This window comes from Ostrea edulis, chromosome 5, assembly GCF_947568905.1.
Source record: "Ostrea edulis chromosome 5, xbOstEdul1.1, whole genome shotgun sequence".
Classification (NCBI taxonomy): domain Eukaryota; kingdom Metazoa; phylum Mollusca; class Bivalvia; order Ostreida; family Ostreidae; genus Ostrea; species Ostrea edulis.
The window spans coordinates 37,713,867-37,731,113 of NC_079168.1; the positions used below are offsets into that span (position 1 = coordinate 37,713,867).

Sequence of the window (17,247 nt, forward strand, 5' to 3'; positions counted from 1 at the left end):
GCGTCACGAAGCCTTGCTCCAATGATTACACACATTAAGTCACATGATTTGCTCTTCATAAGCGTATCAGGTGATTCCCCCCCTCCCCCCCCCCACACACACAAACTTTACGTTTCATTTGAGGGAGGGGATGGTGTGTTATAGTGGGTGAAGCTCCAATGATTACACATGCGAGTCACGTGATTTGCTCTTCATCAGCGTATCATGTGATCCCCCCCCCCCCCCCCACATGTTCACAAACTTTACGTTTCATTTGAGGGAGGGGATGGTGTGTTATAGTGGGCGAAGATCCAATGATTACACAAGCGAGTCACGTGATTTGCTCTTCATCAGCTGAAAAATGATGGGGACTACCAATAATGCTTCCCGAAAAAATGTCACCATCACTGCGGTATATACTTCATCGAAAACCCCGTAAATAAAATAAATGAATTGTTTGGAAAGTACAACAATCGTTTTTAAATTCCAGACAAGCTTTCTCCTACCTTCGTACATTTTGTTATTGCTTGGTTTGAAAGAAAAACACTTACACCGCAGCTGATATGACATGTATCACAACGCACTGTTTACATCGACTGTGTTGTTTCCTGCGTTAAATGAATAGGCGGATTTAAAAATGTCTATAGTTGTGTTGCAAAGTGTTAAGGTGTTTCGGAAAATTATTCTACAAATAGATCATGATTAATACGATGCTATTGCTGTTTAAATGGCCCTAACACTGACAAATGAAGCATCACTTGAATTAGGTCGCCGCCTCGCCATTCGATGCCACCAGCTGGTGTCGCTGAATTCCCACTTTTCAATAAGGAGTCCGCTCTGACTCTCCCCTGCACATGTCACAATATAAAAGCGGGAGTACGAGTCAGAGGAATCTCGGATTACTGTGGGGGTATCTATGGGCCTTGGGGGCATTTCTGGACTGGGGTTCTATGGGGTCTTCTATTTACCTCTAAAGAAATTCTGCTGGTGAGTTACTGTACAGGAGTCGGCAGTGTAAAGGTCTACAATGTAAAGAACAACACTCGCGAATCTCAGTGTTGGTTGTTTACATTGTAGACCTGCCGACTCCCAAGTTAAATTGTTATTAAACTTTAAAAGTATATGTCATCTATTATGCCAGCATTACCTTCATCAACTACCCACGTCACAGGACTGAATAAACTCACTGATTCAACTTCCACTGTTTTTGAGGGAATGGATGCTGTTTGACGTTTTACATCGGCATTTCCCATTTCCCTCTTCCTTCCATTTCCGACGACATTTTCTTCCTTCTACCCAGGAGAGTCATGCGCATTACACTAATGCGCAGAGGCACTTACCTGTGAAGGATGCGAACGCATTTCATGAAATTTGTTGGATTTATATAGAAAGCAAGGCCAGGCCGAGTATGTGCTGTGTGATGCACAGATACAGCAGAAATATAATTGAAGTCTAAAAAAGGCAAGTTCAGTTTGCTTTGAATTAATTTTTCTTCAGCTCTATTCTGTAATACGAGAAGCGTGCGTATTTGGAGTTTGAACCCGTGTACGCCACCGACCACCAACGCACGACCTTTGGGTTAAGTGGAGCGAAAATATACTCTACCCTTAATATAGATGCAATGATTTTTATATAATTTGTATTGACTAGTATAATACATAATTACAACACATTTAACAGACATGTAATGCGATTGCACAATGATAAATTATTGTCACAGTACAGAATGTTATGAGTCATAATTCAATTTGTTTTGATCAGACTTGCATTTGACACCAAAGTTGATACGGTCTGTAATTGGGTCATTATCTTGTGAACAATTGTTGTTGGGTTATGAATCTGCAGAATTAGTTATTTTTGCAAATATTTACTACAAGTATGTGGAAAGGTGTAAAACCAGCACCTATTTCTTCGAATCACATCATTAAAATGCATTTCATTTTGGGGGAATTGGCTGTGTTTATAAATATAAATGCCAGTTTAGCAGGGTTGGAATGAGCCAATCACAGGGTTTATGCTACATATACACTCAAAAGTTGCCAGCCCTGTTCAAAATCTAGTGCCAGTCATGATTTTCAGTTTTGTGAAACATGTACATGTTTATTATTTTACACAAATGATTTACTGATAAAGCCTTTTTGTGACATTTGTTATTGTACACTGGCTGCTAAAATTAGCCCAACCACTGGGTTGTGGTATGAAATTTTGTCTCTGCCCACCTGAGAAATAGATTGTCTTGGGTAGCTGGGCAGGCTGTAATTTCCAACCCAGGTTTAGTTTGAATGGGATAATTAGTAGTATAGATCAAACAATTCTTCTGCAGTAAACCAAGGTCAGAGTTCAAGCTAGTGTGCCACCAGTGGTCTGTCAAGTTGTGGTATTCAACACAAAACCTTACTACAAATTAAAAAAAAAGTATTCAAATGCATTTATTATTTTGTAACAGGAAGGGAGAAAATGCAACGGACCAGACCGGGATTCGAACCCGGGCCCCCTGAATCTCTAGTCAGGTGCTCTACCAACTGAGCTATCTGGCTACCGGCGATCGAACCCGGCTGACCGCTACATTCCTCCCTCAAATGTCTTCACACCCTGAAGACATCAACCCAGGATCTTTATCGCCTGGCAGGCATTTTCACTTGTCAGTTCCAGGGCCTGGTCTACGGCACCAAATGTAACAGGAAGGGAGAAAATGCAATGGACCAGACCGGGATTCGAACCCGGGCCCCCTTAATCTCTAGTCAGGTGCTCTACCAACTGAGCTATCTGGCCACCGGCGATCTAACCCGGCTGACCACTACAATTTACAAAATAATGTAGGATGATTTATACTCAGTTCAATTTGCTGATACATTGCAGATGCTGTTACATTAGCAGCATGTCTACTGGTACCTGCTTCCACTGTGGCACACATGTATCTAGTAGTCCATCCCAGTCTGTCTCCTTGGGTTCCTTGGACACAGAATGGACAGATGTATTATTGGCCTTGTTTCCAGAAGATAAAGCTTACCACAGTGCTGATGAGGAGTGCTTCTGTAACAGGTAAATTTAGGCATTGTGACCTACATGTTGATTTGAAGTATTTTTTTTGAAAACATACATACAAAATGTATAATGTAATTGATTCATAGATAAGTGATTAAAAAGTGATTATTTTTTTTATTGCCCCCATAATCAGAGATTCGGGGGCATATACATGTAGTTTATAGCTCACATAAGCTGAATGCTCGAGTGAGATTTTCTGATCACTTTTTGTCCAGCATCTGTAAACTTTTAATAAATTTTTTTTACTTCTTCTCAAGAACCAAAGAACTACAGGGCTAATTTCAGCCAAACTTGCCACAAAGCATGCTTGGGTAAAGAGGATTCAAGTTTGTTCAAATGAAGGCCCATGCTTTTTCCAAAGGGGAGTTCAGGTAGTGCAAGTTTGTTCAATACGGAAGTTCCGAGTTCCCCAAGAGTTATTTCCCTTTGTCGAACTCTTCCGTAAATTATGACGTAAAATATGATGACAATGGGTACATTTGCTAATTACTATCGTGGTATTATTTCTTAAAAGATGATATCCAGAGTTTCTGAGACCATCCTATTTCAGAGAAAAGGCAACTTTAGTGAGTTTATGAGTATTGAATAACAAAATGGCTCAAACTAATATTGTTAATTGTCATCTTTCTTTGATAAAAGCGTCACTCATGTAGAAGAGGAAACGAATAATGATTCAATAGCCAATTTGATGATCTTATTCAAACAAATTATGCTTGATATGGCCAAAATATGCATACCATTGATTGATATAAACAAAAGTTATGCTTTTATTACATTAATCGTATGTAATTGTTATGTACAATGCCAGTCTACGATATAATGTATACCTTGTGTACCCACCATATGTCATAAAATGCGAAAGAGTTCGACAAAGGGAAATAACTTTTGGGTAACTCGGAACTTGCGTATTCAGGGGCCATGATACAAGATGCAATATATTTTATTGATCAATCAAGGGCCCCGGAAGGCATTGTTAACAAAAAGAAGTATAATTTAAACGTTATTTCACATAGAAATTCAACAATATAGCTTATTATTATATACTTTCAATTTCATCTCTTCTTTTTTTCTTTAAAAGTTTGCAGGCATATATCACACAATATATGCCTGGAAACATTCTGGCCCACAAACATTACGTCACAATCAATACACAAGCAAATTACTACGCTGTTAATTTAAAAAAATTTCATGTTTTTCATCTTTTACTCAGTTAAACCAATAAAGAAATTGTTAAAAATAAATGTTCTAAATGAAATTGAAAGTATATAAATTTTTTTGTTGCGGACAGACCTACGCGCCAAAAAAAGTCGGTCGTCATATTTTCCCATACAAAGTCTATTTAACCTATAATTGTATATAATCATAAACAGGTATCATTGTCTCTATAATTAGAGTTCATGATGAAATATGATCATTGTACTTATGTGTAAAAGTAGATTTTAACAACAAAAAGATAAACTTCCAAAAACCTGCATGCACATGAAAATACGTATGTTTATACATTGGTTCTTTAACTGTTTTCAAAAATAAATTTTCCAAGTAAACATAAAAGTTCTATACTTTCATTATTCAAGATCCATATTAGTTTCTCATTAGACATCAAAACAGAGAAATTTGAGTTGATTCTTGAGATGGTTTCCATTAATTGTAACCTCTCATTGTTATATTTTGAACAAACAAACAAGAAATGATGTTTATCTTCAACCTCCTGCGTATCACATTGGAAGCATACTCTTAACTCAGGGGGGAAGTCCTGTATATCTTCTCTTTTCAATATTTACTTGATGTGCAGAAATGCGGAGTTTAGTTATCTCTTCTTCTGATCAAAGTTATTAACAATAGAGAGGTAGTGTCTCTTCCAAAGTTGTTTTTGAAGGTAGCATAAGTTCTTTGTTTGCCATTGTTTTGCTGCTTCTTTTCTTTCACCGATAGGTTTATAAAGTAATGTCTTATAATATTTGACAACTTCATAACACATATGTAGGAGATCAAAGTCAGATATGGGAATATACAGGAAATTAAAACATTCTTTTCAAGATTAGCAGGACCACACTAAATCATATCAAAATGCAATTGTTCCTAAGTTGTTTTGATTAATTTTTTTTATGCCCCTTTGACTGAAGTCGGGTGGTATATTGTTTTTGTCCTGTCACTCTGAAACTTGACCTTTGCTCATAATTTTTGCATGGTGAGTGATAGGGCTCTCATATTTCATGTTTTCATTTATTGAGACAAGACCTTTCTTTCAATTGCATCAAAGTTTTTGACCTTGTGACCTTGACTTTTGAGTTTAACCTACTTTTATGAAAAACATATCCTGGGCAATATCGCAGGAGCTATGTAATGTAGGGCTTTCACAACTTCAGCATTTAGATTTACAGAAATGTGAAAAATAAAATATATTTCAAATACAGGTGCAAGCTGGCCATTCTTCATGCTTCCAAACAGCAGCAAGCATCGATGGATGCAGTAAAAAGTTTAGCAGCATTAGCCAAGACACAAGATACATCATCCAATCTCCTATCACGAAATGTCATGTCATCTGCTATAAAGGTAATAAAGGTCAATGGTAGAAATACCAGGTAATTTGCATCAGGAACATTTGACAGATTTTTCTCTAAAAAGTAGTTTTAAAATGTTGTCACACTATTTTTTGCAATTATGATTTATCAAATGCAAATTTTGACAATTTGATTTTCTGCTAACAACTTCAACATTTCTAAATTGTCCAATTTAGCCAATGTTTGGCTCATGAATTCCTGGAGAGAAGACTGCCTTTAAAACTATTAGTTTTCCCTTGCCTGACTCAATGGAAATGGGTAGATAGGCAGAATCTTTTTCTTTTCTTGAAGTTAGCCTACTGTACAATCATTTGTTACTTAATGTGTGTCTAAGAAACTAAGGCACAGAAAAATCTACAATTTTAGATTCTGTATAGAATCAGTGAAAAATATTGTGATATTAAAATTTAGGTCAGGGAAATTTAGTTCAACTGGTCGTGCTAGTGCAAGCTAACAACTTTTTGATTTTAGCTGGATTCAGTATGAATGTTTTTAGTGTAATGATTTCATCAATAGTTATCAGATACCAGTATAACATATTTTTTGGATAGATATACATGTACACCAAGTAATGCAAATAAAAATCTGTAATGTTAGATAATGTTGTTGTAGCATTTAACAGAGATGATGGTGTCATGCTGACTAAACTCAAACAATTGTACAGGATTAGATGAGAATCATCTCTGTTAAATAATTACTCAGCAACAACTTATTTACTGATTTTTCTGTTTACACAGGATATTGAGCAGGAATGGTTTTTCCTAAGCTTCAACAGACGAGAAAGTTCTTTGATGTGGCAGGGCTCAAAGAAAGGGAAGAAGTTCATTAACAGAAATAACTACACTACCCGCTCCTTCCATCAATACTGTACAGGTATAGGCAATACACAAAGGTATCACACAGGTATAGGCAATCACACAGATATAGGCAATCACACAGGTATCACACAGATATAGGCAATCACACAGGTATCACACAGATATAGGCAATCACACAGGTATAGGCAATCACACAGGTATAGGCAATCACACAGGTATAGGCAATCACACAGGTATAAGCAATACACACAGGTATAGGCAATCACACAGATATAGGCAATCACACAGTATCACACAAATATAGACAATCACACAGGTATCACACAGATATAGGCAATCACACAGGTATCACACAGGTATAGGCAATCACACAGGTATAGGCAATCACACAGGTATCACACAGATATAGGCAATCACACAGGTATCACACAGATATAGGCAATCACACAGGTGTAGGCAATCACACAGGTATAGGCAATACACACAGGTATCACACAGGTATAGGGAATCACACAGATATAGGCAATCACACAGGTATAGGCAATCACACAGATATAGGCAATCACACAGATATAGGCAATCACATAGTCTCACACAGATATAGTCAATCACACAGGTATCACAAAGATATAGGCTATCACACAGGTATAGGCAATCACACAGGTATAGGCAATCACACAGGTATAGGCAATACACACAGGTATCACACAGGTATAGGCAATCACACAGATATAGGCAATCACACAGGTATAGGCAATCACACAGGTATCACACAGGTATAGGCAATCACACAGATATAGGCAATCACACAGTATCACACAGATATAGACAATCACGCAGGTATCACACAGACATAGGCAATCACACAGGTATAGGCAATCACACAGGTATCACACAGATATAGGCAATCACACAGTATCACACAGATATAGGCAATCACACAGGTATCACACAGATATAGGCAATCACACAGGTATAGACAATACACACAGGTATCACACAGATATAGGCAATCACATAGGTATCACACAGGTATAGGCAATCACACAGGTATAGGCAATCACACAGGTATCACACAGATATAGGCAATCACACAGGTATAGGCAATCACACAGGTATCACACAGATATAGGAAATCACACAGGTATCACACAGATATAGGCAATCACACAGGTATCACACAGATATAGGCAATCACACAGGTGTAGGCAATCACACAGGTATAGGCAATACACACAGGTATCACACAGGTATAGGGAATCACACAGATATAGGCAATCACACAGGTATAGGCAATCACACAGATATAGGCAATCACACAGTATCACACAGATATAGTCAATCACACAGGTATCACAAAGATATAGGCTATCACACAGGTATAGGCAATCACACAGGTATAGGCAATACACACAGGTATCACACAGGTATAGGCAATCACACAGATATAGGCAATCACACAGGTATCACACAGGTATAGGCAATCACACAGGTATCACACAGGTATAGGCAATCACACAGATATAGGCAATCACACAGTATCACACAGATATAGACAATCACACAGGTATCACACAGACATAGGCAATCACACAGGTATAGGCAATCACACAGGTATAGGCAATCACACAGGTATCACACAGATATAGGCAATCACACAGTATCACACAGATATAGGCAATCACACAGGTATAGACAATACACACAGGTATCACACAGATATAGGCAATCACATAGGTATCACACAGGTATAGGCAATCACACAGGTATAGGCAATCACACAGGTATAGGCAATCACACAGGTATCACACAGATATAGGCAATCACACAGGTATAGGCAATCACACAGGTATCACACAGATATAGGAAATCACACAGGTATCACACAGGTATAGGCAATCACACAGGTATAGGCAATCACACAGGTATAGGCAATACACACAGGTATCACACAGGTATAGGCAATCACACAGATATAGGCAATCACACAGGTATCACACAGGTATAGGCAATCACACAGATATAGGCAATCACACAGTATCACACAGATATAGGCAATCACACAGGTATCACACAGGTATAGGCAATCACACAGGTATAGGCAATCACACAGGTATAGGTAATCACACAGGTATCACACAGGTATAGGCAATCACACAGGTATCACACAGATATAGACAATCACACAGGTATCACACAGGTATAGGCATCACACAGGTATCACACAGGTATAGGCATCACACAGGTATAGGCATCACACAGGTATAGGCAATACACACAGATATAGGCAATCACACAGTATCACACAAATATAGACAATCACACAGGTATCATACAGATATAGGCAATCACACAGGTATCACACAGGTATAGGCATCACACAGGTATAGGCAATCACACAGGTATCACACAGATATAGGCAATCACACAGATATAGGCAATACACACAGGTATCACACAGATATAGGAAATCACACAGGTATCACACAAGTATAGGCAATCACACAGGTATAGGCAATCACACATGTATCAAACAGATATAGGCAATCACACAAGTATCACACAGGTACAGGCAATCACACAGGTATCACACAGATATAGGCAATCACACAGGTATAGGCAATACACACAAGCATGAACACATAGATATATCACACAGGTACAGACATTATAGACAGATATTACACAGGTACAGACATTATAGACAGATGTTGCACAGGTACAGACATTATAGACAGATATCACACAGGTACAGACATTATAGACAGATATCACACAGGTACAGACATTAGAGACAGATATCACACAGGTACAGACATTATTATAGGATTAAACATTCTTTTTGAAGAATTTATCAATGTGTAAACTCCGAACATTTTACTCACAAACTGAATAAAAGTGCAAAGCACTTTTATGTTAAGTTTGTGAGTAAAATGTCCGGAGTAATTCTTCAAAAAGAATGTTTGATTCTTATAATTCCAATTCATTCATTTTATTAACAATTGCAAAAATTTTAATACTTTCCCTGCACTATGTTATTTGTTTTCAGGCATGTATGAATACATCGCGTTTTCGGATTTATTGATGTATAAACTCTTGTTCAGCTTTATTTTTGTCCAATCAAAACAATTGTAATAAATAACATTGGAATTATAGACATATATCACACAGGTACAGACATTATAGACAGATATCACACAGGTACAGACATTACATACAGATATTACACAGGTGCAAACCTTACTTGCAGATATGACGAAGGTATAGATTGAAGTACAGACTTTTTATTCCCTTTACCAACATGCACAACATCCATCATATAGTCCTGGTGAACTGTTTTTTATTGGCCATTGACATAAACTTTGACAACTTGTATGGCCGAAATCTCTGAATTTTCTTAATGATTTATTAAGCCTCTGTTATCATGCTAACATTTATTGTAAAGGAGGCTAAGAACATGAAGCACTTTATTTCACCTATACACTCTATCAGCTTTTGAGACAATTTTGAAATGTATGTTGTAGACAAAGATGAAAGTGACACAGCTGAAGATGATGATCAAATCACCAGAGAAGAGGAAGACAGAGAAAACACAGATTTTCCCAACGAATCTAATGACGTAGAGAGCGAGCAAGAATCTAATGGCATAGAGAGCGAGCAAACTTTGGTATGGATTTGCTGTGTTTGTAATGCTTCATTCAGCATGAAGAAGCTATTGCTACACCACATTCGTAAATTACACAACCTCAGGGGGGATGATGCAGAAATTGTGGCAAAACGGGATTTTGCTCATGATTCCAGTGGATCATCAACTTCAAAGAGAATCAGAATGGGTGAGGATGTGAACAGAGAGGAAAGCGAAGGAGGAGATGATGGCAAGCAGTGGAAATGTTTGGAGTGTGGAAAAATTTACATGTACAAAAGCAATGTCAAATGCCATTTGAAGAAAGAACATAATGTAACCTTGGCTGAATCTCCACAATACACAGCAAAGGCAACTTCTGAGGAAGTCGCAGCAGCTATAGTTAAAGGGAAAGAGAACTGCCAGTTCATGTGTAAGAAATGTGGAAAAGTTTACGCACTAAAGTCCTCTGTGGTACGCCACTTAAAGTCTTACCATCATGTTGGAAGTAAAAGTACTCAAAAGTTCTTTTCAATTAAAAATGCGGATCCTGAAGAAAATAAAACAAATAGACTAAACCAGCCACCTGTTATCCCCAACATGAAGAGGAAATCCACAGTGAAAGCTGAGAGGGTATGGAGATGTAAGATTTGTCAAATATCATTTCAAGATCAGAAATCCATTGAGGAGCACATGTCTAAAGTACATGAAATGAGAATCAGCAAGTCTAGAGCTTACATGGATGTTCCATTATCTGATGATGAAGACAATCTCCAAAGTGAAAGTGGTGATGATGAATCATCAGGACCTCCAAATATTTCTCATGGCATGCATTTAGATGAAGACTGTGTAATGAACGATGATCCTAATTCTATGAAAACAAAGTTGAAACAGTGGGGGTGTATGAAATGTGGAGGAGAATTTTGTCACAAGAAGGATGCTCTGAGACATCTTCGTGTTCGTCATTATTTGTCAGAACAAAAACGGTATACATACTTGAAAAAACTTGATGCAGATGAAAACATGCCTGAACTGGAGAAGGAAACTCTATCGCTTGCCAAAAAAGCCATATTTCCTTCTGAAAAAGTTAAGAAATGGCACTGCACAAAATGTGGTAGTGAGTATAACCACAAGTCAGATGCTTACCGTCATCTGCTGCTTCAACATAAAATTAAGTGTGACAAAGAGGAGTTTATCATAGCGTCTGTGTCAGACAAACAGAACTCGGAGAATGATGGAGATGACGAATCCAGTGCTGAAGGGCAGGCTCGTGAAACGGAAGTCTTTGATACTGAAGTTGAGGGAGAGAAAACAATTTGGGGATGTCAAAGTTGCAAGAAGATCTTCACAGAGAAATTCATGGCAGAGGATCATATGAGGACACACCATAATCTCTCTCTGACCGAGTCCGGGGAGGAAGGAAGAAATATCTTAGTTCAGAGTCAGCATAGCAAACAAATTAAATGGAAAAAGAATATAGAGGAAGACGTTGAGATTGATGTTGAAAGTACAGAAGAGAAAGTCCAAAACACAGAAGAGAAAGCCCAAAAAGAGTGGTTCTGCAAACTCTGTGACAAGAGTTATTATCGGCGATCTGATGGAGCTAGGCATTGCAGGAATATCCATGGCGTCACCTATGATGAAGGCAAACTTCTGGTTATGCATATTTCTGAAATGTCTGAAGATAAACTAGACACAAAAGTGGAAAAAAGTAACAAATCAGAAGAGGAAGGTACACAACATCCATGGAAATGTATAAAATGCCACAAGCAGTTTGAAACGAAGCCTGATATTCAACGTCATCTGACTGATATACATTACATTACTGACCAAGATCATGACTTTTTTATTGAAAGGAATAAGAACTACATTACAAAATGGATGTGCATTAAATGTGGACAAAGATTTTTTCACCGCTTTGATACTTCTAGACACATTAATTTGACACATGATGTTGTGTGGGAGAAAACCAAAGACTTTGTACAGTTTCTTGATGACTGTGATTCAAGCTTTTTAGTGGCCCAGGAGAGAGATGATTCCAAGCCATATGTGTGCTTGATTTGCCAAAAACTCTTTTGTTCAAAGAAACATTTAATGACTCATCTACAGAAATTTCACAATGCAAAAATTGATGCTGAAAATTTTGGAAAGCATGTGTTAAGTTTTCGCAAAGTTCATTCAAGGAACTGGGATTGCATATCTCCTGAAGACGCTGATAACATAAAACAAAATGTACCGCTGTCACTTTTGAGTGCATACATAATGGAGGAAAACACTGAGGCTAGAATAGAAGATTCATTTAATGTAGATGACATAGATGTGAAGGCCTTACATGGAGAAGGGCCATATTCCGAAGAAAATTGGGCAAAGATTATAGGAACAAGCTATGAAAGTACATGCAATAAGTCCACTTCCTACAGACCAAAGAACAACATAGAAAACAAACGATTTATCTGCATGCTTTGTAACCTGAGATACTACAAAATGAAGGAGGCCCAGAGACACATGTATTTGAAGCACAAAATAAGCTATATAGAGGCTGTGAATTACATTACTGAGAACAAAGATGTGGTGTTTGATCAAGATGCTGAATTACCAGGGGAAAGAACTCCTAAACGACGAAAAATCAGGGAGAGCAACAGCCATGTTTTCTTCTGCACACTTTGCATGAAGGCTGCCATTCATTTTCAGTCCAGCCAGCATCATGTTATCCAGTACCACAAGGAAAAGAAAGAAAATGTCCACAAAAAGATTTGTAGATCACAAAATGTGGAGGTATTGAAACTAGGAAATGAGGACAAAATGAATTTTGTTTGTATGCTTTGTTGTGTTACATTCAGAAGCAGAATTGATGGTTTCAAGCACATTGCTAAGGAACACCCAATGGTACCTCATGATGAAATATCAAAGTTTTTATTTCCAAAGGGAGACAAGATGAAAACTTGTGTTATAAAGTTTGATAGGCTGAGTGGACTCATCAAGATTTTTAGTGTTACAACAAAAGATATTTTGAATGATGTAAAATTTTCTGAGGAGGTCAGCAACATCAAAGAGGAGGATGGGTCCGATTCAGAAGAGGATAAGAAAAAAGCAATTAAGATGGAGAAAGAAGATGAGAAAGACATTCTGAGAGAGTGTGAGAATGTGGAAGATGCCTTAGCAATCTTATTGACAAATATGAGCAACCCAGAGAGTTTTCAGAAGTTTGCATATAATGATTTTTACTACATATTTTCCATTCCTGCCAAATCTCAGAAGAGTGTTCCTGTTAGTGAGGTTATTCATATTTCTTGTCCAAACTGTCCCCGAGAATTCATCAATCAACATGCCCTTCGCAAGCACTTGTTGTCCTGTTGTGTTCCAAATCAGAATGCTTGGGAATGTCTGAATTGCAGGAAAAGCTTCAAATCTGTTGGTGCTTTGGTGAATCATATTCAGAAGATGTATGGAATTCAAGGCACAGATGTGTTGAACTTCATGCGATCAAGAGAAATTCTTATAGCACCAGAAAATGGGGCAGAGATTCCAATTGATGGCAGAAATGAACAAGATATTGATTCTATATACCATTCAAAGGCAGTCGAAGAAAATGTTGGAGAGGATGAAAATACTAATGAATTTGATCCAAGCACTGATGAGAGAGACTCGAGGAAACTGTGTTTTGTGTGTGGACATAGGTGTACAGATAGGAAGGATCTGTTTAAGCATTGTGAGGAGGTCCATTTCATCACTGGTCACAATAACAGATTCACAGAATGCATGCAATGTGTGTCCTATTTCAAATCAAGAAAGGACATTATGAATCATCTGCAGAATGTCCATGGTGTTAAATGTCCAAGGCTCTGTGAAAAAAAACATGTTTGTGTCATTTGTGAAGGGAAATTTGATGACAATGTTCAGCTTGCCAAACATGTTAAGACACATGGCAACCAATTTTCCTGCAAACACTGTAACAAGAAGTTTGGAAGCTATTCAAAAATGTCAACCCATTTGAAAATACACACAGAAAAATTTCCCAAAAAGCCAGTCATTTGTGGCATTTGTAACTTATCTGTTCCTGGAGAGTCCTATCTTGGACATCTAATTGTTCACTACGACAGAAAATATGGACCATGGAAATGTCTCGTGTGTGAAAAAGACTTTCATCTTCGAAGAAATTTGAGAGAACATCTGAAAGGAGAACATAAAACATTTATTTGTGAGAAATGTGGGAGGACCTTCAATTGCATGTACACATTCAAGCGACATGATTCTATGCACAAAAGTCAGATTAAATGCACATTATGTAGCAAACAGTTTGACAATAAGATTGAACTTGCTGTCCACAAGAGAATTCACATGAAATATTGGATATGTCATGTTTGCGGAAGAAATCTCTCCAATCAAACTGCATTGAATAGCCATTTAAAAGCTCACAAAGAGAAAAAGTTATTAGCATCCGCTCAAAAGCAAGAAAAGTTCTGTCAGATCTGTAGCAGAACCTTTAGCAGCCATGAAATGTATCAGAAACACCAGGCAATTCATAAAGGTGACAGACTCCACAGTTGTCAGTTCTGTGGGAAGAAATACTCCTATGTCGGCTCCCTAAAACTTCATTTTCGCTCCAATCATCCTGAACACAAGCCTTATAAGTGTGTTGTCTGTGGGAAGACTTTCTCCACCTTCCACCAGAGGTTTCTCCACATGAGAGAACACAAAGATTACAAAGACCCCATAAGACCTTTCAAATGTTCATTCTGTCCTGGGAGATTCAAACACAAAATGAGTCTTCACCGCCATGAAAGGCTCAAACACTTAAATGAATCGCTGATTGGCTTCAGATGTGAAAAATGCAAAAGGGAATTTGCAAATGGACAAAGCATGCTCAGACATGCCATGTTTTGTGAGCCAGTTCACCATCCTCTACAAGCAGGTGGAGAAGATGCCAATGTCTTGGTGGAGAATGAGAATACCGAATTAGAGGTAGTGGCCGAGGAAACAGTCGCAGACAACTCTGGTGCACGGTATGAGGTGGTGGAGGAACCTTCGTCTGTACAGGTTCACACTATCAATATTGGCTCTGAGGTGTTGTCTTTCTCCTGCAGTGAACAGGAGGAGCTCATCCTCGAGGTACCAGAAGGGATGCTAGTAGAAACAGATAATGGGTATCAGATCATTGTGTCAGAGGGAAAATAAATGAATATCTGGCTCATATTATACTATCAGTATTAAGCTATTTTAAAGTACAAATGATGCTCGAGGATAAACTTGCTGAGTATGATGAGTATTTATTAAACTTTACACAGACATGCAGCATCATCATTGCTTCCATGGACGACTAAATATTTCTCTTACTGCAAGTGAAACATAGGATTTATGTCTCAAGAACATCAAAATATCATGAAATTTAATGTCCACCAAGAGCTAGAAATGACAAACTCCACTCCATTTTCTTTCTTCAAATCACTTTTTGTCATGGAATTTAGATGCACATGCAGTTGTATTTTAAATGTTGGCACACTTGGTATATTATCTCAATCAGCAATGACTCTCAGTTGTCAAGTTCACATCACAGATGCATATTTTTTCAAAATCAAGCTTTACTGGGTTTTTTCTTGAATTGATACAATCAAGCAATGGAGACATTTAGACTGTTAATGGGAACATCTATTAAGAGACATTATACCGAGTGTGTGAGAGGACTCATCAGTGTGATGAGTTATTTTTTATGTAAAGAGAGAACATCTAAGGGCTGTTAACCTTTATATGGATTTACTAATCTGATAATCTTGTAGTGCAGTGGACTTGATTACAATCCCTTTACATGACATTGCTGTGATTTCCTATAGTAGAGTAGTTTGTATTAGGCACTGTCATTGTTACATGTATGGACCTGGTATTTCAGAATTGTTGAATAGCTATGTAAACTCTAGTTTCGACAGTTTTCAAGTAGACATACATACACATGTATGATTTCTAGAAGGTTGGGGATAGGGTTTTGTTTCTAAAGGTAATTGAGATATTTTTTTTTTACATGTACATATTGCAAATGTCACAAGTCAGAATTTAATTGCATTGGCCAGAATTCCTACAGGAGATAATAAACTGCTATTTTGAAATCCAACTGTCATTATGATGGGATATATATATTTACTTTCCAAATGGATTGTTGCATCTAATATTTTTTAATGTACATTTGTATACTGAATTACTAACATTTGTGTGATGAACTGATGAGGGTTGAAACAATGATATTATTGGACTAATTCATGATTTTGTATCTTATGAAATTTGAATTCTAATAAATGACAATATGAAATTATGGTTAAATTTTTTAAGGAGGTGTACTACATCATCATAATGGCTGACTTCCTTTTAAAACATGCATGTGGATGAAAATATTTAAATGTCTTAAAACATGCATGTGGATGAAAATATTTAAATGTCTTAAATTTGATTGCCTATAGATGGGTAGGTCAGTCGGTTAAAGTGTCTACTGCTGATCTGTAGAGTTCTGGTTCGAGTCCAGCAGGGCTTTCAATTTATTTTTATTTTATTACAGATTTCTTTCTACTAAAAGTGCATTTTTTGGCTAAATAAATAAAGTAAATTTAAAGATCTCAAACTATTATTGTACTTATCCTCCACTTTTCATCCATATTAAATTTCTCTGGTGTGTTACTCCTCCTCAAACTTCTATTCTTTTTGAAATGGGTGTTTTGTTGGGGAAAAAAAATCAGTGAATTTATTAGTATTGACTATCTGCATCATAAATTACAAAATTGAAGTACTAGTACATGTGCATGCCTAAGGATATAAATACGGACATTATATATTGGATGAAACACAATGTATACAATACTTTGCCACAAAATATAGTCCTTTCCAAACCCTTTCTTTTGACACAATTTCAACTGGATAGGGTTAAATAGCATATTTAGTACATTTGGACCACAGGGGCTCGTCACGAATTGACCCTCTCTAATCTGTAAATATAGAATAGACGATACGGCACGCTATGTAGCAGCGAAACGGTATGTACTTGTAACAATTTGTTACATACCGTAGCATGAATGGTGACGCTATATTTAACAAACAAAAAAACCAAACTTTTTTTTTGGTTGTTGTTGCATAACGTCGTCAATCGTGCTACGCTTTGTAACAAATTGTTACTTACCTTGTGGATATTGCACCTTTTTGGGGACGATTTCGAAAAAAAAACCCAAACAAAGTCTTGTAGATT

The 17,247-nt window shown here is 37.3% G+C and overlaps 2 protein-coding genes across 50 annotated transcripts in view; one reads left to right on the forward strand and one right to left on the reverse strand.

Moving 5' to 3' along the window:
* LOC125652804 (uncharacterized) overlaps window positions 1-1,318 on the reverse strand; it is an 81,381-nt gene extending 80,063 nt beyond the window's left edge. For 13 of the 47 annotated variants that reach the window (XR_007361702.2, XR_008803227.1, XR_007361694.2 and 10 more), the window contains exon 1: window positions 1,127-1,283. Coding sequence is in view for 2 of the 47 variants with exons in the window: in XM_056165947.1 (XP_056021922.1) it covers window positions 1,127-1,232 (106 nt within the window). In the remaining 45 variants the exon portion in view is untranslated. Of the gene's footprint in view, window positions 1-1,126 lie in introns of all 47 variants that reach the window. The other 34 variants (XR_008803258.1, XR_008803234.1, XR_008803243.1 and 31 more) reach the window with 13 other exon arrangements.
* LOC125651819 (zinc finger protein 208-like) lies at window positions 1,298-16,323 on the forward strand. Of its 3 annotated transcripts, none has more exons than XM_056165946.1 (5): window positions 1,298-1,440; window positions 2,839-3,021; window positions 5,439-5,577; window positions 6,323-6,458; window positions 9,928-16,323. In XM_056165946.1, exons 2-5 carry the CDS (start codon window positions 2,858-2,860, stop codon window positions 15,198-15,200), a joined length of 5,712 nt encoding a protein of 1,903 aa, XP_056021921.1. In that variant the 5' UTR covers window positions 1,298-1,440; window positions 2,839-2,857; the 3' UTR covers window positions 15,201-16,323. The 3 variants fall into 3 exon arrangements, with proteins under 3 accessions (XP_056021921.1, XP_048736558.2, XP_048736559.2); XM_048880602.2 differs by lacking the exon at window positions 1,298-1,440 and adding an exon at window positions 3,282-3,395 and having other exon boundaries at window positions 1,621-3,021; XM_048880601.2 differs by lacking the exon at window positions 1,298-1,440 and having other exon boundaries at window positions 1,620-3,021.
* Window positions 16,324-17,247: the final 924 nt, after the last annotated feature.